Source organism: Schistocerca nitens, chromosome 9 (genome assembly GCF_023898315.1).
Source record: "Schistocerca nitens isolate TAMUIC-IGC-003100 chromosome 9, iqSchNite1.1, whole genome shotgun sequence".
Taxonomy (NCBI): Eukaryota; Metazoa; Arthropoda; class Insecta; order Orthoptera; family Acrididae; genus Schistocerca; species Schistocerca nitens.
Genome location: NC_064622.1, coordinates 367,239,900 through 367,265,405, shown reverse-complemented (window position 1 = coordinate 367,265,405; position 25,506 = coordinate 367,239,900). Strand labels below are relative to the sequence as shown.

General features: G+C 42.3%; 1 protein-coding gene across 1 annotated transcript in view; it reads left to right on the top strand.

Moving 5' to 3' along the window:
- The first annotated feature begins 3,629 nt into the window (after positions 1-3,629).
- LOC126203442 (gastrula zinc finger protein XlCGF7.1-like) overlaps positions 3,630-25,506 on the top strand; it is a 104,583-nt gene continuing 82,706 nt past the window's right edge. Inside the window, exons 1-2 of the mRNA XM_049937760.1 lie at positions 3,630-3,800; positions 24,300-24,379. Of these exons, the coding sequence (XP_049793717.1) occupies positions 3,756-3,800; positions 24,300-24,379 (125 nt within the window). The 5' untranslated portion in view covers positions 3,630-3,755. The remainder of the gene's footprint in view (positions 3,801-24,299; positions 24,380-25,506) is intronic.

Here is a 25,506-nt window from a genome sequence, read left to right as displayed (position 1 = left end):
TATTCCCAACAGTCTAAACTGGGCACATGCAAATCAGAGTGACATTACAGGGAAGTATCACCATGGTGAGCCATGTAAGTATGAATGCGATGAACATAATGTTTCCGGTTATATAATGTCGTGGGCGTCAGCTTCAAGATTTGGCGTAATGTCAACTCCCTTCTAATTTTTACCTCCATGGTTGCCCCACTTCCCTTTCACCACTGTGCCATTCTGAACAGGAGCATTCTGTCACAGTTATCGTGGAGTGATTGCTACTGTGCATCATTTGATTTTAGTGTGTTTTCATTTTATCACTGAAAAAAGTGGTCGGTAGGCACACTTTCGCAGGCTTGTGGAACAACAAGGACAGCAACCTATATTTGATTTTCTGCAGCAGTGTGTGTGTGTGTGTGTGTGTGTGTGTGTGTGTGTTTGGCGTGGGGAGAGGAAATATTTGCAGACCAGTGACGTATCTTACAAGAATTTTGGCTGAATAAATAAATAAACTTGTCATTTGTAACCGAAAAAGCTAGTCATTTGAACTTCGTGAGTTGTCAGTCCAAGCATTATGTAAATTGTGGAATATACAGGGTGTTTCGCTAAATGTGTTTGCCTCTGTAAGTTACGAAGTAATAGCCGATGGAAATATTTATTGCGGTAGGTCACCATAAGAAACGTTACACTGTCTGCTGAGCTATGAACATAGTTTATTGTGTTATTATCCAAAGAGTTACAGCAAAAGATACAATTTTTAAATGGAACAATAGTCGAATCTATCATGCACTGGAATCAATAACACCAGCTGTGTTTACATAAATTTAAATTACATTCCTATCTCTTTAAGTTTGAAGCTGCAATCCTTCAAAGTTTCAGGGGCAAATACCACACACACTGTGCATAATGCAATGCTCCTTCTAAATGTGGTGCGGCCGAGTTGTAACGTCACCGGTGTCACGGAGCGAGAAGCTTCGTGGATGCGCTGTTAGACTGCCGACTGTTGCCGCACACGGCCGTATATCCGACAGTTCGAGCCACACAAACAAATGGGACTCAATATACCACAGTTACTGACATGGGATGGAGATGGCATATACAAACAACGAGTACGTTTACATGTTGCTGATGCTCGGCGACTGCCAACACGATGCCACTGAAGCAGCCATGGTGTACGCCGTGAGATATCCTAGGCGAAGAGCTCCGACAGCCATTACGTTCTTATATGCCTTAGGGCAACAGGCAGCTTGGTAATGCGCCACAGTAACAGACGATGAACAACAAGAAGTGAGGAGACGGAGGTGTTTGTTTTAGCTGCAGTACATCACGATCCTCATGTCAGCTCGCGAGCCGTTGCTGCAGTCGCTGGTGTCAGTCTCACATATGTGTGGCGTATAGTACACGGCCACAGGTTTCACCCGTACCACCTGTCACTGACCCAGGAGCTGCTTGGGAACGATTTCCGTGCGAGAGCTACATTCTGTGAATGGGCCATGATTAATTTCACGCTGGAGTCTTTAGAAGGTGTTACATTCTCTGATGAGTTCACGTTCACAAATTATGGTGCAGTGAATCGCCATAATGTGCACTACTGGGCCGCAGACAATCCTCGGTGGGTACGACCTGTCGACCATGAACATAGGTGGTCTATTAATGTATGATGTGGAATCCTTGGGGATGAAATCATCAGTCCACACTACTTCCCAGGTACACTGACAGGTGAGTTATATCGCGCGATTATAGTCGACAGTTTGGGTGGTCTCCTTGAACATGTGTGTCTACACACGAGAGTCCATATGCGGATGGAGCACGATGGTCACCCAGCCCATTCTGCATGTGCTGTTGTGGAAGAACTAAACAACAGGTTTGCAGGAAAGTGGTTGGGGCGCTATGGTCCTCATTCATGGTCCTCAAGGTCACCCGATTTAACACCATTAGATTTCTTTTTGTGGGGATACCTAAAGGATCATGTTTATGTCACTGAGCCCACATCCCCAGATGATCTAAAACGGCTCATCGTGACACTGGCGATGTTACATCTCGTCTGCAGATCCTTTAGAAGGAGCATTGCATTGTGTATTCAACTTCCCTCCGCCAGAACATCCATCACCCATCACACAGCCATCTATTAAATACAGCGCGTGGTATCTGTCCATGAAACTTTGAAGGGTTGTGGCTCACAAACTAAAAGTGACAGGAATGTAATTTAAATTGATGTATACAGAGTTGGTGTTACTGATTCCAGTGCACGATAGAAACAACTATTGTTCCATTTTAAAAATTGTATCTTTTTGCTGTAGCTCTTTGGATAAAAACACAATAAACTGTGGTCATAGCTCCGCAGACAGTGTAACGTTTCGTATGGTGACCTACCACAATAAATATTTCCGTCGCCTATTACTTCGTAGCTTACACAGGCAAACACTTTTAGTGAAACACCCTGTCTACCGGAAATAGCTCGTGAATATGATGTGGCACCTTTTAAACTAAAAATAAGTTATTCATAATGCATGTATCAACGAGTACAACAAGATTCTAAAATCTTGAAAGTGTGACGTATTTTCAGATGATATTGCAGATGATACATGCCAGCTGTTGATTAGTTTGGCACTAAGAGGTTAACATAAACATTCTAACTCCATTGGTTTGCCATTACAGATAGCATTTTCGTCCCTGAGTGTTATTTCCTTTATAAATGTGTTTATGGCACTTAATTTACCCCTTTGCGAAATCTATTTTCAGATCCGACAATTGAGTTTCTTCTTCCTTGTATTTGCCTCTCATCGCAGCTCTAATGCGATAACAACCACTATAACATTCATACCCACCCTTTTAATATCAACTGACGCAATGCTGAAAGCTGTGCAGTTACGCAGAATTTGTGGCGTCCTGTGTCAACGATAGCTCACAGTGCCATTACAGTAAGCCACAAGCTACGGCGCATTATTTACGTCTGAGAACCCGGGTTTAGACTGTGCTATTCATGTTCTCCACGTGTATAGGGTGGTCAGAAACAGTATGAAAAGCTCGAAAGTGTGTTGCAGAGAAGGTTATGTTAAGAAATAAATGTTAAGGAACAAATTCGATACGTCGCACCATTTCGACTTAATTAGTATTGAAGTTAGCCAATCAGGCCTTTGCGTGCGCAAAGTCAAACAGCCCGCCAGAGACAGTGTTGCCAAAAGTGTTCTTCGTTTGGTTTTCTACAACCGAACAAGAGACCGATACAAACATTGGACATGGGACAATAGTAAGAATAAAACCCTATTCGAAGGCTGAGCAGACTCGTGCGCTATCAGCTACGCTATGAGAACAGCTGACACTAACTGTATCTGGTGGGCCCCTTGAATTTGTGCACACAACGGTCTGATTGACCAACTTCAATGCCAATTAACTTGGAAAGGACGCAATGTAGCGAATTTTTTCTTAACAATTATTTCTCTACATAACCTACCCAACAACACCGGTACAAGTTCTTGAGACCGTTTCTGGCCACTCTGTACAACTGCATCTCCCTTTACTCTATCTTCCTTGATTCGCATTTGTATATTTGTGCAAATATATCTGCACAAATTTTTGTTACACAGAGTACGATTTGTCTGCGCAGACATTTGCTAAAGCTGGTGACTGCCGAAGATGATCTAGGAAAACAAATGACGGTAGACAATTCGTGAAACTGATTGGTGAATTTTGCTAAACGTCAACAGAAGTTTTGCTTGTCTGCTGTGACAGCGGCATCACAACAAACGGTTGTGTGCTTGACAGTTAGGAGCAAGAAGATGCCGAATGAGGCCGAGGAAGATATATTTGCAAATTCAGCCAAGGTATCATAGACTTAGTATTTCAGATTAGTGTGTAGCTTTGTGCATGCACGAATGGCTGCGTTCATGACGAAAAACTTAATACAAACTCTTAAAACGTTTGTAAAGAAATGTTAGCCGAAAGAAATCTATGGAAGTTATATTTATTTCAACTGGCATGTTCTGCCTCTGTTTTTTTCTCTATTTTTCCAATCAACTGATTATGTAGCCGTAACTTTTTCAAATAAACACGCACACCTTACAGAAACTGGACGTGCGTTTTACGGAAAGCTCCAATTATAAGAAAAAACTATTAAAGTTTTCTCAATTTTATGTGTAGCAGGCAACTTTATAGTTCAAAGCAAGTCTCGTGATACCTGTTGAGCAGCTTATAGTTGATGCCGTTCACTTATCGCTCGCTTTGATAATTATTTCCATTACTTGGTTATTGACATTGTACATACATCATTCGGATTTTTTTTCAGTGCGTCAATTGTACGGAGTTTTGTTTGTAAATTCATGCAATTCACCCTCAAGTAATAATCTTCTTGGACAGAGCAACTTGTTGCTTGGCATAAGTGGTAGACCAACCATTTTTAGCTACTATTTTAATTATATTGTGATTTACGAAAATAGTACCTTGCAATAAATGGGATTGTTGTAGAACAGTCATGTGGTTAATTCCAGTCATTTAAGACAGAGATTATATTCTATGTTCAATAATTGCACAATTGAAAATTTTCCGAATGGTGTTTCCATGTTTCCCAGAAACTGAGTGATGGCATTGGCTGTAGTTTTTTACTGATTATGGAACATCACTTCTATTGATGATTCCCAAAGATAAATCAGTAAGATAAAGTTATAAATTAGTTTTGGCAAATTCACAGGACTTTATCAGGTGTTGACCAGTATATTTGTGTTATCAGAATTTTTTTATTGCTGTCTTACTATGTTCACTCAAAGCTATCCCTCTTTTCACTTTGCCCTCATTTTTCATTCCTGTAAACAAATAAGATTGAAGCTGAATGGGTAACGTAGAGGGATGAAATAATGAAAGCTCAATATAACACAAGACAATGTATCAAGGTGCATTAGAAATTCTTGGATACCATGGGAGGTATTGAAGTTAACTGATGAAATGAGAAAAAAAGCAAAGAAATATAAATAACCAGAAGAGGAGGCCAACAGGAATATGTGTGCCTATATCAATAAATTGACAGGTTGACAGAATGTGCAAGATAACAAAACAGGGATGTCTAGAGGAGGAATAGAAAGCTATAGATTCATGCATGACTGGGAAAGATAAATGCAGTGTATAGGAAAACCAAAGAAACATTAAGAGAAGAGATAAGCCGATGTGTAGGTATCAGGAGCAGTTGGCATGCCAGTACTAAACAGAGTGGATCACTAAGAGATGGAAGGAGTATATAAAAGCACTGTACAAATGTGAGGGACTGGAAGACAATGGTACAAGAAGGGAAGAGGAAATAGATGAAAAGAGATGCAGTGCTCAAGATGGGTGTTGAATTCACAGTACTGCCAGAAACTTTTTCCTTGGTCAAGGGAGTGAAACCTGGGGCAATCAGCCTTGTTGAGCCCATTGTAGGAGCTGCTTGTATCAGTAGCAGCAGCTCACAGGTGTGGAAAGCTAACTGGGAGAGTGGTGTACTGCCCCATATCCGTTCATACTGCAGCTTAATGATGCCATATGGCAGAAGATGACACAGCAGTAAGTCAGTTTCATGGGATTCTTAGGGTATGATCGCAGAGCTACATGTTTTTTTACTGAAAGTATACCATAAACGAGGTATCTGGCATGGATGAAATTGCCTCAGAATTATTCAGATCTTTGGGAGAAATAGGCACGACCAAACTGTTCCTCAGATATGTGGGATATATGACAAAGAAAAAATGCCCTGAGGTTTCGAGAAATGTATAAGCCCATTCCCAAAAAAGGTAGGTGCTGTCACAATAAATATTAGCAATCCATCAGTTTAATAATTCATAGTTGAAAATACTAGTACAAATAAATTACAGAAGATAGGAGAGACTCATGGAAGCTGACCCCTGGGAGATCATTTTGAGTTCAAGAGAAATGTAGGAAGACATGAGCCAATATTACCTCTACAACTTACATCTTAGAAGACATTTTGAAAAATAAAATAATGTTTTTGAAAATTTTGAATGGAATACATTATTTGCAGTTCCAAAGTTATCAGGGATAAAATACAGGGAGCAAAAAGGCTTGTAGAGAAACCAGGCCACAGCTGTAAGAGTTGAATGAAATGAAAGTGAGTTACACATCCTTAACAGAGAAAGAGAGAGAGAGAGAGAGAGAGAGAGAGAAGCATGGTGAGCTGCATCAAACCCTTATTCAGACTAAGGACAACAGCATAGTCTTGAATGGTTGTAGGTAGATGTTAAGAAGGCAATATTAGTAAGAACTAATGTGGAAAGATGCTGGCAGTAGGTGGTGTCTTTTATTTTTTTGAAACAAGCATACATGACATGACAGACACAAAAAATGCACGCATTTGATCCTTAATTAATACTGATTTATTGTGCCTGTCTTTTAGGGTAAGAACCATAAATTGTACTTTATCTATGCAACTCAGATTCTCAAGAAATCACTTGTCACCTGTATCCTGTGCTCATGTTCTTATCACTAATCAATAAATACATTTGCATCAGTAGTAGCCTTTTGTCTGTTGATATCGAAATTGGCATAAAATATATGATTATAAAAGATTAGAAACTCAACAGATATGAATATACAACTTAACAAAGATAAGTTACAGAAAAGAGATCAATTGCAGCTGAAAATGTGGACTGGAAACATACAAATTTTGGATTTTATTTATTTATTTCATAAAACCATTATAGTGTTTTAACAATATCATGGAATATGATTTAGTGCAATGAGTAACTATGACAGGGACAGCGCTGCACGAGACATTAAATTAAAGTTACTTGTATCTGGCCGTGATTGTGGAAGGTGGTGGTTGTTACGTATTATTAGGCAACATCCAGGCATTTGCCTTTAATGATTTGGGAAAAGAGCCAGAAGGCCAGATAATGATTAATGGGCCATAAACAATTCTGAGTCCTTATTGCACAGTAATACATTGTAAATGAAATTAATTTTAGTAATAGCAAACACCAGTTGTTAGATCAGGTCTCAAACTTGATGAACAAACAATGTAAAAATTAAAATAACAGGATACAAGGAAAAAAGGAAGTAGTAGATGGAGGGGAGATGAGGAGAATGTGTTATGAACTAACCAAATAACAGAAAATACAGCAGAAAAAAATATAAAATGAACATGCGTAAAGATACACTGAAGAAACCCCATATTTCTAGCGAGCATTGATAGAGGGCCGGAAAGACAGATTTAGAGTGGTACACTTAGGATAGGATGGCAATTTTTTTTTAATTTCAGTTAAGTATATTTTGGCGTGAGTAAAATTTGAGCTTTTAACTAATTGGATAGTATCTCCAGATAATAGTTCAGTGTATCAGAAATGTGATGTGTAATGTGATGGGATGTGTAATGAGTTGGTTTTGAGTTTGAAGTTAAATCTATTACACTCTTTACTCCACTGTCAATCCTTTCTGTGCCATGCTTAGGCTGAATGGTGGGTAGTGTAAGTTATTTATGCTTCTAGTGTTATATTTTATGAATGTTACTTTTGTGTTTTTAAATTGCGAGTTAATTTTTAACACTGTTTTGGCATTCTGTGTTTTTATTGATTTGGGTACTCATTAATAGATCTGAAGGGGCAGATACTTATATTTTTGTGTGTGTGTGGCGGGGGGGGGGGGGGGGGGGGGGGAAGGAAGTTCCAGCATTTGCCTTACAGCCAGTGTAAATCCCACTTAATGCGTGGCTGGGATTGATTTTGGATTTTGTGCTTTAGCGCATTTTTGCCTTCTCTATTACAGCATAAACTACCATGTTTATCCTAACTAGGAGTTCTGTTCTGATCATCAGCTTCCTCACTAACATTTTGACAAGGGCTTTGATTTGAACTTCAGACTATTCTTCTGTTCTCGCACTGCCTACTGCCTCTTCAAAGACTTTGGCCTGTCTTCATTTCAGAGCTGACTGGCTTCCTTCCTAGATGTGGGATTGACCTTCTCTCCACTCTGTGTTTGGGAGTTCTGGCTGGCCACAGTGAGGGGAGGCCTCTGCCAGCTCACTGCTGTTCTGCACTCAAGGGGGTGCCACACATTCCTAGTGTTATGTCCTCTGTCTTTTGTTCCTGGTGATTTGTTTTGAGTCTGCTTGATGTTTTACCTTCTCTTGCGTTTTATTTCCAACATTGTTCTGACCTGAGAAGGCCTTGCAGCCACGCCATGTTATGACGTGGATAGCTCTACATTTTTGTGCTTACATTTGTGGATGTCATGATTCTCAGCTAATTTCACACGTTGTCCGATGGTAGCAGTATTTTTGACACTGTCCTTCTTGTTGACACTTAAAGCACTGTGATTTCATGTTTAATCCTGCTGGGAGAGGTTCCATCTTAATGTAAAAGCCTACTACACTATCCAGCTTTAAGATTTTTTTGGTAATATACTCTGAATCCATAAACTTTCCATTTTCATCTGAAGTACCTACTTTCAGGATAAACAATGAAGGTCTCTTCTTGTTAGATCAATTTTGGAACTTGTTGTTGTGGCTGGTGCCACGAAATGTATTAGGATGACCAAATGTAGTGGGAAGACACCATTGCAGTGGGTGGTTGCCAGGAGGTGCCGTATTAAAACTCGGTGAGAACTTTCCAAATGATTTATTTGTTTCCAATACAGCGCCCCATTCCCCTCGGTGCGCATCACAGGGTCTCGCAAAGCTGAGGCCACAGCCCCAGCGACCCAGTGCAATGTGCTGTGTGGCATCCTTGTTTGCCAGTGGAGTGTGTCGTCGTCAGGATGGCAGGAGTTGGCACAGTGGTCTGTGTCCCTGCCAGCTCAGTGCTGCTCGATGTGAGCCGCAGGCGGCCAGCTACGTCCTTCTCACCGGCATGGCTGAAATCGTGGCGACGAACAAGCGCCCGTGATTTGGGGTCCGAATGTGTGGCCCTCGCCTTGGGATATCTCCAGCGTGTGTCGGGAGCTGAGACGACTGCCTGCAGTTGCGAGCCGTGGAGTGGCCCACCGCTGGCGGGCTGGCTACGGACCCCACATTGGCCTCAGGGGCGTCAAACCCACGACCCATCGGGGATGGAATGCTGACGCCCCATCTGCTGATGTGTGTAGCCGGTGGTGTGACACACACCGCCGTCCAGGAGAGCTGCCACACTTGAATAAATGTCGTTAGAAAACGGCACCTATTTATACTCGGCTGTGCGCCTCTGTTTTGCTAACACGCCGCTGGGATCACGTACTCACTATGCCCCGGTTACGCCAGTGGGCCCCTTCTGCCTGTAGCTTGTGCCATGCGAACTGTTGCGTTTACACTTTTCAGTGGTTCAGCGGCCTCTGTGGCTTTCATTCTACTTTGCAACCATTGGTATGTGTAACTCACTGCAATTCGGCCTGCACCTGGCTGTAACTTGTGCTCAGAATATCGCCCAAAACTAACTTTCCCTATCTCAAACTGTGGTGCCGCTACATTATTCCTCTCTTCGGAAAGACCTGGTCCCCAGGTTGACCTTTAACTAGCTCTTAACTTGTTTGGGTTGGCACCTATGGCATATTTCCTTACTACTAGAAAACTTAAATGTGGTCTAGTGCCCTCTTAAAACCATGACTTGAAACAAAATGTAAAAATTCCTTACTGGACTACTACTGCCCGATCAACCCCTTACTCCTCATCTCATGCCCTTGGTATCAAATCCACTGGGACTTGGACCACCCTTGGTTCCCTCTTGGAATTAGCTCTCCGCCTGATCAGAAAGAAAACAACACATAACAAAGTTAAGGCTTTGATGACACTTGACACAGAGGTGCTCAAAATGATAGTTATTTGCTGTTGCCTTTCCCTATACTGATTGGCATGTTGTACAAGCTGTTCGGCTGATATGCGCCCCTTTTGCTCCGAAATGAACTTGTTTACGAATCTTAGTAGGCCTGGCTCCAGAGTTTGACCTAATAAGGTCAGATTCTGCCTTGGCAAAAACTCTAAAGTGGCTTCTGGCCAGTACAGCTGTGGCTGCGTAACATTCAACTGTGTGACTCCTGAAATTGACCCTGGCAGGTGGAAGGTTGGTCCTATTATGTTACACTTAGTTCCATTGGTTAAAATTCCGCTTCCTTCGAGCTCTGCTTGTTTTTCTTCTGCAAATATTCCTCGCTCAAAACAACTTGCTTCTACTACCAAATTCTCGTAGGTGGAGGAGATCCAATGCATCCCGACGTGTTGCAAGCTCAAGTTTGGCCCCATGATGTCCCTTGGACAGTAGATTCCTTTCCCCCTACCTAAAAAATAACTTCATGGTGCACGTGTCCCATATTTGTAGCTTCACAGATTTTCCTCCGACATTCACTATTTTGATTCAAACTCAACACTGATTGTGTGACTACTTTCATCCTTAGATTTACATTATATGAACTTGTGCCATAAACCCGACTTTCCTGACCCAGCACTGTCGATAACAAAAAATGTAGACAGAAAATTTTACGACTCTGACATCATTCAACTCATATTTATTACGGCTTTGCCGCAAAATTCACTCTGATGAATTTATTTCTCCACAACTGCATTGGATTTCTCCTCCAACAACACTCCACTTACGTCAGACGCCACACTTCCCTTTTCAGTGACCTGAGGACAGGGATCACCATCACCCTTTCTCCCTCTTCAAAGAGACTCCTGTCCGTAGCAGGCTCACAATACTTGAAAACACGTATAAAATACAATGCCTAGTTACCAGTTACCCTACACAAACCCAATGATACATGACAAAAAAAAAAAACTACAAATACTCTACTTCTTTCTGTATCACAAAGGATACGGTATTTCATGCTGTACTCTACCTTCCTGGTTTTCTCTGTGCTTAGCACCTCTCTTCACTCTCTCTTTCTTCCTCTTTCCTTCCTGTGACATGCCTGGAATCACATCTGGGCAACCCTTAAATGGCCGTAACTGCCCATTGTGTACTATCGTCGTTCTAGTTGGCAGCTGAAGATTAACATTAAAGGGTATGGCCCTTGATACCTCATGAGGAATTTCTTCGTTTTCCCTTTTTGCGTGTAGGGGCTGGACAGCATTGCCCATTGCCCCACTCTATACAGTGGTAAACTTCCTTTCCACTTTACTGCATCTTCCTCTCTTTCCAAAGCATTTGTATTCGCCTTTTGTACCTGTTTCCAAATGTTCCAAATTGTCCTTGCAAATTGACATACAGATTCACCGGTCTTTCCTTTCTGTAGCTTCACTAAATCAAATGGTGACTGCATTTTTCACCCGTACACTACCTCATATGGAGACAAACTGGTATTTGTATCGACTTTTGCATTGTATGCGCATACAACATGCTTCAAATACTCGTCCCACTGATGGTGATGAGAATCCACATAAAAACTCAGCATCTTCCCGCTTGTTCTGTGTACCTGTCCTGTCCTTCCATTGGCCTGTGGATGCAACACGCACATCCTCAACTTCTTTATGTTCAACAATTTACACAGTTCCTTCATTAAATCTGACATGAAGTTGGTCCCTTGGTCAGTAATTATTGACTCCGGTACACCAAACTTCAAAATCCATTTGTTTATTAACGCTTGTGCGACCTCTGCTGCCTGTTGATTTGGCATAGCCACCATCTCCATGTACCTGGAAAAATGATCTGTTATTGTGAGAACGAATCTGTTCCCCGATGGTGATCGCCTAAAAGGTCCTAAGACATCAATCCCCAGCAAAGAAAATGGACATGTTGCTTCCGGTAATCATTGTAGCTGTATCTGTTCCTGACTCAAATCTTCTCTCTGCGCACATGGTATACAATTCTTGTTGTACTGTTCCACATCTACTTTCCTACCTCTCCACCAATATCTCTCTGCCACTCTGCCTCTGCCTCTCTGCCACCCTCCATGACTGGATGACACGTGATCATGTGCTTCCTTTAAAACCTCATCCCTCAGCTTTGCAGGCACTACTACCCTTGATCCTAACTTCGTTTCCCTGCATAGAAGACCGTCGTACATATTAAATTGTGGCTGTGTACGATTCAATTTACAATTGTTGTCCGCATCCTGTAATTCTTGCCATACCATTGGGTCATAACCTATGACTTCTACTTTTGCCATCTTCTTACTTAGTGCATCTACATTACCGTGTTTCTTCCCAGGCTTGTGCACCACCTTGTAGTTGAATTCACTAGCCTCACAGCCCATCTAGTGAGTCTAGTTGACGGATCCTTCAACCCCAACCACCACTTCAACGCAGCATGATCCACCACTACCTGAAATCTTTTCCTATATAAATAACATTTAAAATATGTGATTCCATAGATTATGCTAAGCATCTCCCTCTCAGTTGTTGAGTAATTCCTCTCTGCTGCATTCAACTGCCTAGATGCATAGACTACAGGATGTTCTTTCCCATCACTTTCCTGACTAAGAACACACCCCAATGCTTGATTTCATGCATTGCATGCTAGTATAGACTTCTTTTCAAAATCTGGAAACACAAGAACTGGACTTGATGTTAACACTTCAGTTTGTCAAACGCTTTCTGACAATCTTCTGTCCATTCAGATTTCACACCCTTCCACAACAATTGCGCCAATGGCTGTGCTAAATCTGCAAAATCCTTCATGAACTTTTGATAGAAATTGCAGCTTCCGATGAATGACTGCACTTCCTTAACTATTTTCGGTTCCCGAAAATCCCTTACATCCTGTACCAACCTCAGATCTGTTCGCACTCTGTCCTTATTGATAATATGACCCAAATATTTTACTTCTTCTAATGCAAAATGACACTTCTCCAGGCTCAACGTCAAATGAACTGCTCTTAAACTCACAAACTTCCCTTAACTGCTGTCTATGTTGCTCCATACTACTTGAAAACACTATAATGTTATCCAAACTGACCAGACACTGCCGTGGTTTCAAACCCCTCAAGACACTGTCTAGCAACCTCTAAAATGATGCCGGAGCGTTTTTCAAACATAATGGCATTCTAATGTACTGGTAATTGCCTCCAGGAGTAGAGGAAGCAGTTTTTGGACGATCCTCTGGAGCCACCTCCAACTCATGATAACCACTTGTCCATTGTAGAAAAGTACTGGCACTGCCCTAAGTGATCCAAAGTCTCCAATATGTTTGGAATGGGGTATGCTTCAATTACTGTCTTATTATTGAGGTATCGGGAGTCACAACAGAACCTGTATTTCTTAGTTCCGTCTGTAGATTTTTTAGGTGCAATGACAATGCCCACTACCCAGCAACTATTACTGTCGGTTGCAAATGCCTCGGTATTCTGTATGGTTTATGGTAAACAGGTGCTTCATTCCATGTTGGTATCCTATGTTGAAATAATAGAGTTGCTGGTAACGGCCCTTGTGGAAAAAACAAATCCTTAAATTACCACAATAATACTTCCATATGCTCTCTTTCTCCTCTTTTCAAATGCTTAATTTTGTCATGCAATGCAATTCTATCAGCAGTTAGTGGTTGATCGCTTCGCCTACCTCTCGAACACTAGTCTTCCTCATCTGGCAAATCCAAATTTGCTACTAAAACTCCTTTTCTCAAATTCATGTCTACAGTGCTAAAATTATCCACAGTCAGGGGAACTACTTGGCCATTGTTCCCATCGTGTACATGTACAACACTATGTTTCACAAAACAACCCAGTGAACCCAAAACTTCATTATCCTCCAATGGTTCAATAACGCGTACTGTACCCACAGGTAGATTTGACTCCATCCTTACCCAAATGACTTCCCGGTGCCACTAGACACACACTCATGTGAATTAACCCTTAGTGCTAATGAACGCGGTTCAGTTGGTTTGTCCATTACATTGAGTGCCCCTCATGACAGCTCTGCATTGACAACAGTTTTCCCTAGCTGAAATAACATTCCATTAAGTTCCACAGTTCATTGTCCAAGGACAATTTTGGCATGATGTTGATGCAAGAAATCTACTCCTAGGATCATGTCATAGCTCTCGTTTACCCATGGTACTACCTCATATGCATCAAATCGGACTTTCCCTATGTGAAAGTAAACTGTCATCGACCCGAAAGGCGTGACCTCCTTATCCCCTACTCCATGCAACCTATAACATGGTGGGTCTAACTTCCTTTGTCCCATTATATTCTTAGTAGCCACTGACACTTGCACCCCTGTGTCCAACAAAATCTTAAACTTTTTAATTCCTGTGGATCCTACCACTGAACATTCCACCTATGCATATGTATTTGTAGCATTGAAATTAAACAGGAGCTCCCTTAGGTGGGTCTTCTGCCCCGTCTGCCGTTTAACTATTGTTCACCTCCCCTATCTCCACTTCTCCATCCTCCGCGCTGCTGATTTCCACCCCTTCCTTTATTCCACGGTGACAGGGTACATTGCCTCTGCACATGTCCCATACAACCACACTTAAAACATTTTGCACCTGCTGTAAACACTGTTTGCCTCTTGCATACCCCTGTTGCCATGTCTATTTCCTCACATTGAATTAACAGCTGAATGGCTGAATACAAATCTTTTGGAGTCCCTTCACGCACTTTCCGTGACGTGTGCCGGTAACCCTCTCAAAAACACATAAAGTGCCCTTTTCTCAGCCTCCTGCAACAGAACACAATTCGGTTCATTACTCTGACGCAACTCATAAGTATACTCATTAATTTCCATTATCTTGTCCGCAAATTTCTCCATCGTCTCCCCTTGTCTCTTTGTCATTGTACTTAACCTCTCTGTAAAGTACAGAGTGCTATTCTGTTTTTTGTACCATTGTAAAAGCCCTTCCTTTAACTGCTTAAACTGTCCTGCCTTCCTTAAGGCCTCAGAACACCTTACATATGTCTTCGCTTCACCCGTCAATCTAATCTTGGCTACATGTAACAACTGTTCATCAGACCAACCATTCATCACAGCTGAAATTTCCAAGTCATCCACAAACGAACGCACATGCCCAGATGCCGTGCCAGAAAACGGAATAATCAAACTTGCAGCAGCTGGGTCAATCTCCTGCACCCTAGGCAACAACGACTGATCTGATGCAGTTTCCTGCTCTCTTCTAGATGCCAAATCACTCCTCAACTGCGTATTGTCCGCTATCAGTTGTGCTACTTTTTCCATCAAAATCTGCACCTTCTGGTTCCGACACACCCCACGTCTGACTCAGCCATTATGTTGCTTTCATTCCCAGTTAGTCCCGAAACAAAACATTTAAGTACAAGAACAACCTGACTTCCTACAGCTCCATATCATCACACTCAGTATCATCATAAACAAATACAAAAGTAATTAAATGCCACGTAAACAATGTTACTCCTTAAACATACTAACACTTACTCTGACAACAAAAACTACTATACCCACGCAAAACATCTACAATGTGGCTTGCCAGGAGCCATACTAAAAAGAAACAAAAAAAAAAGAGCAAGAAAACGTCTAAGACTCAAAAGAAAACTGGGCAAAACTCACCACATCTTGTGACTGTAATGTAGGCAGTGGGCTCAAACGTTGTACTGGACAAACGACGTCTGCTATTCTGACACCAAATGTCATGGCTGGTGCCACCAAATGTATCAGGATGACCAAATGTAGTGGGAAGACACCAAATGTAGTGGGTGGTTGCCAGGAGGTGCCATATTAAAACTTGGCGAGAACTTTCCAAATGATTTATTTGTTTCCACTACAGCGCCCCATTCCCGTCGGTCCACGTCCCAGGGTTCCGCAATGCTGAGGCCACCGCCCCAGCGACCCAGTGCAACGTGGTGTGCGTAGGCCTTGTACGTCATCGGAGTGCGTCGTCGTCAGGATGACAGGAGCTGGCTCAGCAGTATGCGTCCCTGCCGACTAAGCACTGCTCGGTGTGAGCCGCAGGCGGCCAGCTGTGTCCTTCTCGCCGGCATGGCTGAGATCACGGCAACGAACAAGTGCCCATGATCTGGGGTACAAATCTGCGGCCCTCGCGTCGGGATGTCTCCAGCGTGTGTCAGGAGCCGAGACGACTGCCTACAGTATTGAGCTGTGGAGTGGCCTGCCGCTGGCTGGCTGGCTGGCTGGCTGGCCATGGACACCACGTCGGCCTCAGTGGGTCGAACCAACAGCTCGCCATGGTCTGGAATGCTGGCACCCCATCTGCTGTTGTGTGTAGCCATCGAGGAGAGCTGCCACACTTGAATGAACCTCGTTAGAAAATGGCACCTATTTATACTCAGCTGTGCGCCTCTGTTTTGCTAACGCGCCACTCCGAGTCACATACTCACCACACCCCGGTTGCGTCAGTGGGCCCCTTCTGCTTGTAGTTTGCGCCATGTGGACCTCTGCATTTACGCTTTTCAGTGGTTAAACGGCCCTGTGGCCTCCGTTCTCTTCACAACCATTGGTATGCATAACTCACTGCAATCTGGCCCACAACTGGCTGTAACTTGTGCTCAGAATATCGCACAAAACTAACTTTCCCTATCCTAAACTGTGGTGCCGCTACATTGTGTTGAATTTGTGGTTGAGCAGTGCTTGCTGAACTGCATTAATATTGAACATTAATATTCTCTCTTGTAAAAGTGCCATCACATTTGGTGTCATTTTGTGTAGTTCTCTCCTGATTGGTACTTCAATCAGGTAGTCTTTCATCAGCTTTTCAGGAATTATAGGTGAATGTGTGTAGCTCCAGTACGACATCATTATGTCGAAGTGGCTTTGAAGCTGTGTATTTCTATCCAGCTGCCCCCCTCCCCATATATTGAATGTATACTGGTGAGATATTAGTAAAGTATCTGACACAGAATCACCTCCTCCCCCAGCGGGCTTGCTGCTCTTTGGCGGGTTCATGCTTGGCTACCATGGGGCCCCAGCCTTTGCAGCAGCTTTTCCCTTTCATGCTGCATGACTATCCTCTGGCTGTTCCTTTTCCCCTCCTTTGGGGAACATGGCTGAATCCTTTTTGGAAATGATTTCTGCAGTTTTGGTAGTCAATATCAGAATACTCTCCACTGTTTTTCATTGCTTTTTTTGTTCATCATTCACCTTCTCCTACTCTTCCTTTGCTTTGGTGTTTCAGCTTCCTCTTATTCTTCTTCCTTCCTGTGTGCTCCTGAATGCCGGCTCATGCCTCTGACAAGTAACAGGTGACTGGGTAACACATAATTCCCAGCCCCGCATTGACAAGTAGGGTTCGCATGTAACCTCTGCTAGAGGTCAGGCCCAGGGAGGGGTGATTAACTGAGCTGCTACCATCCCAAATTGCCGATTGGCTCCTTGTCAGCTGTTCAGGAGGTATGATCTGAGGTGCGAACAATCACCTAAGGTGGGTGAGACTCCTCTGATGGGAGCCCCCAGTTGTAATGAGTGTGCCATCAGAGATGCTGGCAACTATGGGGGATTTTCTCACAATGTGCCAATCATTTCGCAGTCAGTGGCTACGAAACGTAAACAGAACGAGGTTAACGATTCAAAGATCATCCCAGCTGCACCAAGGTACCCCGCAGTTTCACGTACTGAAGATGGTCAGTCCTTCACTATGGTAAATCCGTTTATTTTTCATAAAGGTGTTGATGCAATTGCTGGCACTGTGAAATCCTGCTCTTGTTTATGCAATAGCACTTTGCTTTTGGAGACTACTTCTGATCCTCGAGCACAACTACTGCTTGCAGCTTCACTTCTCTATGGCTATCTTGTTTGTGCTGAGGCCCATCGAACACTGAATTCTTCCCATGGTGTTATTTAAACTAGGCTGCTCGATGGTCTGACTGAGGCAGAAATCCAAACGTACCTCTCTGATCTGAGTGTCATGGCTGTCAATTGGGTGATGAAAAAAGTAGATGCCACCTTAGTGACTACATGCACTCTCTTGCTCACTTTTGATAGAATGGTTCTTCCATCAAAGATAAAAGCAGGTTATGAAGTTACCACAGTCCAACCATACATTCCGAACCCGATGCACTGCTACCAGTGTTATCGTTTCAACCATACTAGAACATCTTGTCAACACCCAGCCAAATGTGTAACCAGTGGTAAGTATGGTCATGAGGGTGATGGTCCACCTCCTTCTCCCTGCTGCATCAGCTGCGGTGATGACCATGCCGCCTCCCACGATTTTCCTATGTATCTCGATGAGTGGGCTGTCAAGGAGATCCGGATGAAGGAAAAAGTGCCTTACCCAATCGCTCACACGTTGGCTAGTTGTAAACCCTTCGCTGTATTATCTGGCACCTACAGTACTGTTCGTGCTATATCTCAATTCTCGAAAGTCCACACAGCACTGTGGTTGTGAAATCACCCAGTCTCATGGTAGTGTCCTCGTCTCCTGCTCCAGCTGTGCAACATTCCTCATGGGGTGAAGTCACCAGCTACACAACTGGTAAGTCAGAAAGGGCAGAAGGAATACTCCTGTGAAGACTTCGTATGTCCCTCCAGCCAACCAACACCTGAATCTTCCTCTGCTCATCGGAAAGGCTCGAAGAAGTCAAACAAAGGCAGAAGGTCTTCTCCATCACCGACTCGAAGATCCTCCTCAATGGAGTTGCCATGTGATAGCCTTGCCTGGCTGACATCAGTATCACCAGTACAAAGGACTAACCATTTTTCTGTCCTCGACTCCACAGGCTGACAGCAGAAGATTGCCGACACATCTGTAGACCTCATGGAGCAGTATCCTCCACCCTCTGTGCCCTGTAGCAGTGAGTCTTTCAAAGCTGACACTCGGCATTTTTTCTTAGTCATGACTCTCCTCCAATGGATCATTTGTGGCTTTCGATCCAACAAAGAGGATTTACTGCTGCTCTTAGAATCACAGCGCCCACTTGTTCTCTGCCTTTGGGAAACAAAATTGCATCCTCATGACTGCTCTGAGCTCTTGCATTTCTTCCTGGTCCATTTTGACCTTTTTCCTGAGGTCGGTATTCCATCTCATGCAGGAGTCATGCTGCTCTTAGTCAACCCATACCCCTGACTACATGCCTTCCAGCTGTTGCAGTTCTCCTTTTCCTTCCTCACTTGGCCTTTTCCCTTTGTACTGTTTGCATCCCTGTCTCATACTATGTCACCAGGGCAGACTTCTTCCAGCTTATTGGGCAGCTGACTCATCCCTTTCTGCTAGTCGGAGACTTTAATGTGCACCATCCCCTTTGGGGTTCTGCCACAACCTGTCTGAGAGGCACCCTTTTGTCTGACCATCTTAATCAACTTAACCTCTTCTGCCTTAACACAGGAGCACCCATGTTCCTTTCAGACTCTATGCACACTTATTCCCATTTGGACCTATCCCTCTGCACTGCCCAGCTTGCCCGTTTCGAGTGGTCTGTTCTCTCTGACACATACTCGAGTGACCATTTCCCATGTGCTATCCATTTGTTGACTCCTACCCCACCTCTGTGCACAACCAAATGGCAGCTTACTAAGGCTGACTGGAGGCTTTATTCCTCCCTGAAAACCTTCAACTAACAACAATTTCAGGGGAATACCTTACAAACATTATCCTTACCACTGCAGAAGGCTCCATTCTTCACCCTTCCTCTTTACTGCACCGTGTCCCGGTCCCTTGGGGGACTCAGATGTGCCATGACACAATTAACGCACAGAGATGTGCTCTCCACTTTTTTAGCTGTTGTCTTATGATGGCAAACTGCATTCATTATAAACAGATGTGTACACAGTGTGTTGTGTTCTTCAGGATAGCAAAAAAGGTCACTGGGTTTCATCTGTTAGTTCTTTTAACAGTTCCACTCCCTCTCCTGCTGTGTGGCCGACCTCCCATGGGTCACTGGGACCAAGATCCATTCCACAGTTTCTGGCCGGACAGTAGCAGATGAAGTCATTGTGGAGCTAAATTATGCTCTCACTTCATCCCGATCCTCCGCCCCAGGGCCAGACGCCGTTAACATTCAGATGTTGGCACTTTCCTCTTGCGGGCAGTCGCTTTCTGCTTAATACATACAACCAAATCTGGGGAGAGATCACGTTTTTCAGATGCTGGCATGAAGCCACTGTTATATACCTAATCCTTTAAGGACAAACAACTTCAATCTAGCTACCATCCCGTCTCTCACAAGCTGTGTTTTCAATGTGAAGGACCATATGATTCGTGCCAGGCTGGTATGGTGGCTCAAGTCTCATACAGTGTGGATTTTGAGTGCGGCGTGCTGCAGTTGACCATTTTGTCACTTTGTCCATCCATGTCATGAATGGTTTTCTGCGGAAATCCCAGACTGTGGCCATATTTTTCGATTTGGAGAAAGCCTAAGATACATGTTGGAGAACTGGTATCCTCTGTAATCTCTACACGTGTTGCTTCCGTGGCCCCCTGCCCCATTTCCATTAGCAATTTTTAAAAGACAGAGTTTTCAAGGTATGTGTGGTTTGCCTTGTTCGACACCTTTATCCTGGAAAATGGTGTGTCTCAGGGTTCCGTCCTAAGCATTGTCCTCTTTGCTGTTGCCATTAACTCTATAATGGCCTGCCTCCCACCGGGCATCTCTGGCTCTGGCTCCCTTTTCATTGACGATTTTGCCATCTATTACAGTTCTTCACGGACTTGCCTCATTGAACAACACCTTCAGCGATGTCTTGATCATCTTTATTCATGGAGCATTGACAGTGGCTTTTGTGTTTCCACCGACAAAACTGTGTGTATAGATTTCTTGTGGTGCAATTGGTTTCTTCCACCGTCTTTGCATCTTGGGCATGTTGCTCTTCTGTTAGTTGAAACTACGAAATTCCTGGGGCTCAAGCTCTATAGAAAACACTCTTGGTCCTCCCACATGTCTTACATGGCAGCCAACTGCATGCAGTCCTTCAATTCCTGTGTGTTTTAATGACACTTCCTGGGGTGCAGATCAAACCACCCTCCTCCATTTGGACCAGTCCCTTTTCCATTAAAAACTAGACTACGGGTGTTTTGTTTATGCATGTGCATGTCCTCTTATGCCATCTCACAATCGTGGCATCCTTTTGGTCACTGGCACGTTTTACACTAGCACAGTTGAGAGTCTGTATGTGGAAGCTTCCAAACTACCACTGTCCTACCACTGTGATTTTCTCCTCACACAATGCATGCCATTTGTCCGCCATGCCTGGCCACCCATCCTGTGCCTTCTTCTTAGATGACTCTTTTTGATCACCAGTATGTGCTTCAGTTCCGTATGGCTTTTGGTTCTTGCTCTGGAAGCTTAACGTCACGCAACCTGCAACTTTCCTGGTGGGCGTGAACCCTTCACTACCACGGCTTCGTGCGGCGGCCCGTGTTCACCCTGGCCTTCATTCGCTTTCTATGGACACTAATCCAGCCTCATTCTTATGCTTTCCATTTCATTACATTTGCATGGAATTTTGCATAGTACCTATGTGTACACCGGTGGCTCTTGGACTGACTGTGGTGTCAGGTGTGCCTTCATCATTGACGCCAACAATTTTTTGGTATTGGCTTCCAGGGCACTGCTCAGTATTTGCAGCAGAGTTCTTCGCCCTGTATCAGGCTATGCAGTACATCCGGCGACAGAGGCTTTTCAGTTGCATCATCTGCACAGACACTCTCAGTGCCCTTCAAAGCCTGTGTGTGCTGCACACTGTCCATCCCTTCCCTTAGTGCAACAGATCCAGGAAAGCTGTCACTTGCTTACTTTGTTGGAGCCACTGAGATTTTTATGTCAGTTCCTGATCACATCAGTCTGACAGCAGGAAACAAGGTCACTGATGCCACTGCCAAGGCTGCAGTCCTCTTACCTCAGCCTGCTAGTTCTTATATTCCCTCTGATGATTTCTGTGTTGCTGTCTGTCAGCAGGTGGTGTCATTTTGTTATCACCACTGGTCCTCCCTTCATGGGAGCAGACTCCGGGCTATTAAGCCTCTCCCAGCGGCTTAGATGACCTCCTCTCAGCCCTCTCGTCATGAGGAGGTCATTCTATGTAAATTGTATATTGGACACTGTCTCTTTGGCCATTGCCATTTGTTAAGTGGTGCTGCTCCCCTACCACTTTGTGCACGAGTTTTTGGCCATTTTAGCGAATGTCACATGGGCTGTCGACGATGTTTTACTTTTTATCCATTGTAGCAATATGGCTAAGGCCATTTAATTTTTAGTTCTGGACCTCTGTTCCTCTATGGCGAATTTAAAGACCTTTCTCCTTGTCCTTGTTTTTAGCTGTCTTCTCTTTCATTGATTGGGTTTGAGGTGTAGTTGTTTTTAACTCCTCTCTCTGTCTTTGTGTTCTACAATTTTGACATGGACATGTATGATGTAGTTGTTTTTGCACACTAAAACAAAACAAAACAGAATCATACTCGTAAATATTGTGAATTGGGATGTAACCCTCTTCTTGATATGGGAGTTCTTACCTATGCTGTGTGCTTGCTATAACAATTTTCAGCTGCTGTGAAAATGGCAAATACAACATATTTTGTTGACAACATGCCAGACTGGTTCTCAGAAGCACATGAAGATTGCTACCAACAAACTTTTTAGGGCATTAAATGTACTGTGAGGCTGTTATCAGTATGCCCAACCAGTTAAATGGTTGTTTGTAAAAGTTGTCGAGTGGACATGACATATTGTTTGTACTGAATGCATCTGTGAAACACAGTTTTCCTTGGTGTTGAGTAACACAGGATGTAATATCATAAAACATTAGTGAATCAAAATTGGAAAATTGATCTGCATTTTGACTTTTTCACCAATAAAATAAAAAAATTATCCATAATCCAAAAGCTGGAGAACTTTAATTTTTATGAAAATTCATAACATGTGGCTTAAAGTTCAGGTTCTTACACAGGGATATTCAAACAGATGGACCCAGTTTAATTTAATTTTTATTTGTATTAAATACTGCACTAAATCCTAACTGAGGTAGCTACAATTCATGGTTTGTCTTTTAATTCTGTAAGGAGAGACGCTCATTTTGATATGCTTTCACAACAGATAGTTTTGATATTTTTTATAGATATCAGGGACTTGGTTGTTGGATGCTCTATTAATAATTGAGCCACCCATACTTCGGATTATTCAGCAAAGCAAATCCAAATTAGTTTTTGGTCTAATGTCACATCATCTGTTGATGCCCTTCTGATGTACCTGAGTGAGGGATTTGATTCTGTGTGTCATTGTACAATACTTTAACAGATAAACTGATGTGCTGGGACATTAGAGTTAAAAACTTGCTCTTATAAAACCGTATCTTGACAACATGAAGCAGAAGGTACACTTTAATAATATGAGTTCTGCATTCCTAGACATTTCAGGTGGTATGCCTCAAGCTTCCATGCTAGCGTTCTCACAGTTTATAATGTAAAATTAATAACCTACTTAGTATCATGCCATGTAAATCAGTTCTGTATGCTGATGATACAACTTTCATTGCAACTGGGAATGGCATAGAGGGCCTAAAGGAACAAAGCAAAACTGACCTAAGAATTTCTAGGATCTGGTCTAAAGATAATGAATTGACTATAAATCAGAATAAAACTGAAAATGTAATTTTTAGTTTATGCAATACAGGCAATGATTATGTTTGCTAACTTGTGGGTGTACACTTCGATTCCAAATTAACTCGGAACCTCCATACAGACTCTGTTTGCACTATATTGTGAAGTGTCACATACCTGTTACATGAACTTAGAGCAGATGTGAGTGAAAACATGATGCTTAACTCTTGTTGTGTATTTTTTTTCATAGCCACATAACATACTGCATACTGCTTTGTAGCATTTCCAGTGAGGCAAAAATAGTTTGTGTGTTTGTATGTGTAGCCAGAGTTTTCAAAAACAATGTATCCTGTAGGTCACTTTCCAAGAAATTGGGTTTCATGACAGTCTTGTCATTATTTATACTTAGCTGCCTAGTGTGCATTAAAGAAAACCAAGACAGTTAAAAGTTAAGGAAATTATTTCATTGTCACAATACATGTCGCAAATAAAAGATTAACCATTCCTTTACAAGACTAAGCATGACTTATTACAGCTATACATACCTTGAAGTACAACTATTCAGTGAATTGTCACCAGAAACACACCTTATTAAAAACCTTCAGAAAAGTTGTACAAACCTGGCTTAAAAAGAAGGCTTTCTATGCAGTAGAGGAAAATTTTGACTACATGAAAGAAGTTCTAAAATTTTAACTTACACTAATTGTATATTTGTATGGAAATCAACTTATTTAACTGTTTTTATTATTATGTGTATGATTATATATTGTTTGATTTGTGCAAATTATTAACATCAATAGCATGAAAAATGTCTGAAGATAAAAGTAAATAGATAAAATAAAAGATTGAAGGGAAGAGAGAGGATCCATTCACACAGTGATAGATTTCATTTTCATTACCCTGCCTCTCTTTTGAGCATTGAAAACAGTCCATCATATTATGGCATCACTGTAGTGTTCATCCTTTAACTCAGGATATCTTTTTCAGAATTTGTTCGGTGATGACACATCCTGTTGCTACGATCTGCCTCCAGATCTGGAAGACTTGTTGCTTTTTGGCAACAATGTGTAAGTTTAGTTTCTTGTGCCTCTTAATTTTGTAATATATTCATGCATCAATTAAATTATAGAGTTGTTATGGTTCACAATTGTTTTTGCTACTTCCCAGACATTTTTTATATTTGCTACACAATTTCTGTAATTAGCACGTTACTATGTACTTGTTTGTTTTTTAAATATTGTGAAGCTTCAAAATTTAATTTACTGTCCATCTTGAATTTTTTGTTTGTCTGGCCATATTGCCTGTTGTTTATATATAATTAGTATTTTGGATCTATCTATGCAGCTACTAAAAATGTGTTTATTTTGTCATATGTGTTTTGTTTCATTGAATTAAAATATCACGATCCACATGAAAACAAATATATAACAATTTTTGTTTCATTGTAACTCTAAAAGCAGATTATTTAATGAGCTGTTAAAGTGTGATTGTTTGACTGCAGTTTTGTCACTATCCTTCTTACAATCACAAATGTCATATGTGTGCAAATCCATAAAATGTCTCTGTTTTGGCACCTTTCTTTGGCTTATTTTCACTTTCACTTTCACTTGTAGCACTATCCTTCACTTTCACATGTTGCCCTTCCCATTTCCTGATTTGATATACTGCTAAATATTATACCATACGGCACATATGTATAGCCCATTGTCGCATTGGTAAAGGGTCAGACTGCTGATTGTAAGGTGTAGAGATTCTATATCCTGTCAGTCCTAGAATTTTTATCTGTCTCTTGTCACTTCTTTCACCTCTGGCAATATTTTTCCATATAATGAAATTTTCATTCTGCAGCGGAGTGCATGCTGATATGAAACTTCCTGACAGATTGAAACTGTGTGGTGGACTGAGACTCGAACTCGGGACCTTTACCTTTCATGAGCAAGTGCTCTGTTGACTAAGCTACCCAGTCATGACTCACAACCTGTCCTCACAGCTTCACTTCCGTTGGTACCTCATCTCCTACCTTCCAAACTTTACAGAAGTTCTCCTGCGAAACTTGCAAGACTAGCACTCTTAGAACAAAGGGTATTGTGGAAACCATGTTTCTAGTAATTTATTTTTTGGTCTCACATTTTACTTTATACGGTCCTTTGTGTTTTAATTAAGAGTCTGAAATGGGTGATAAAAAAATCTGTAG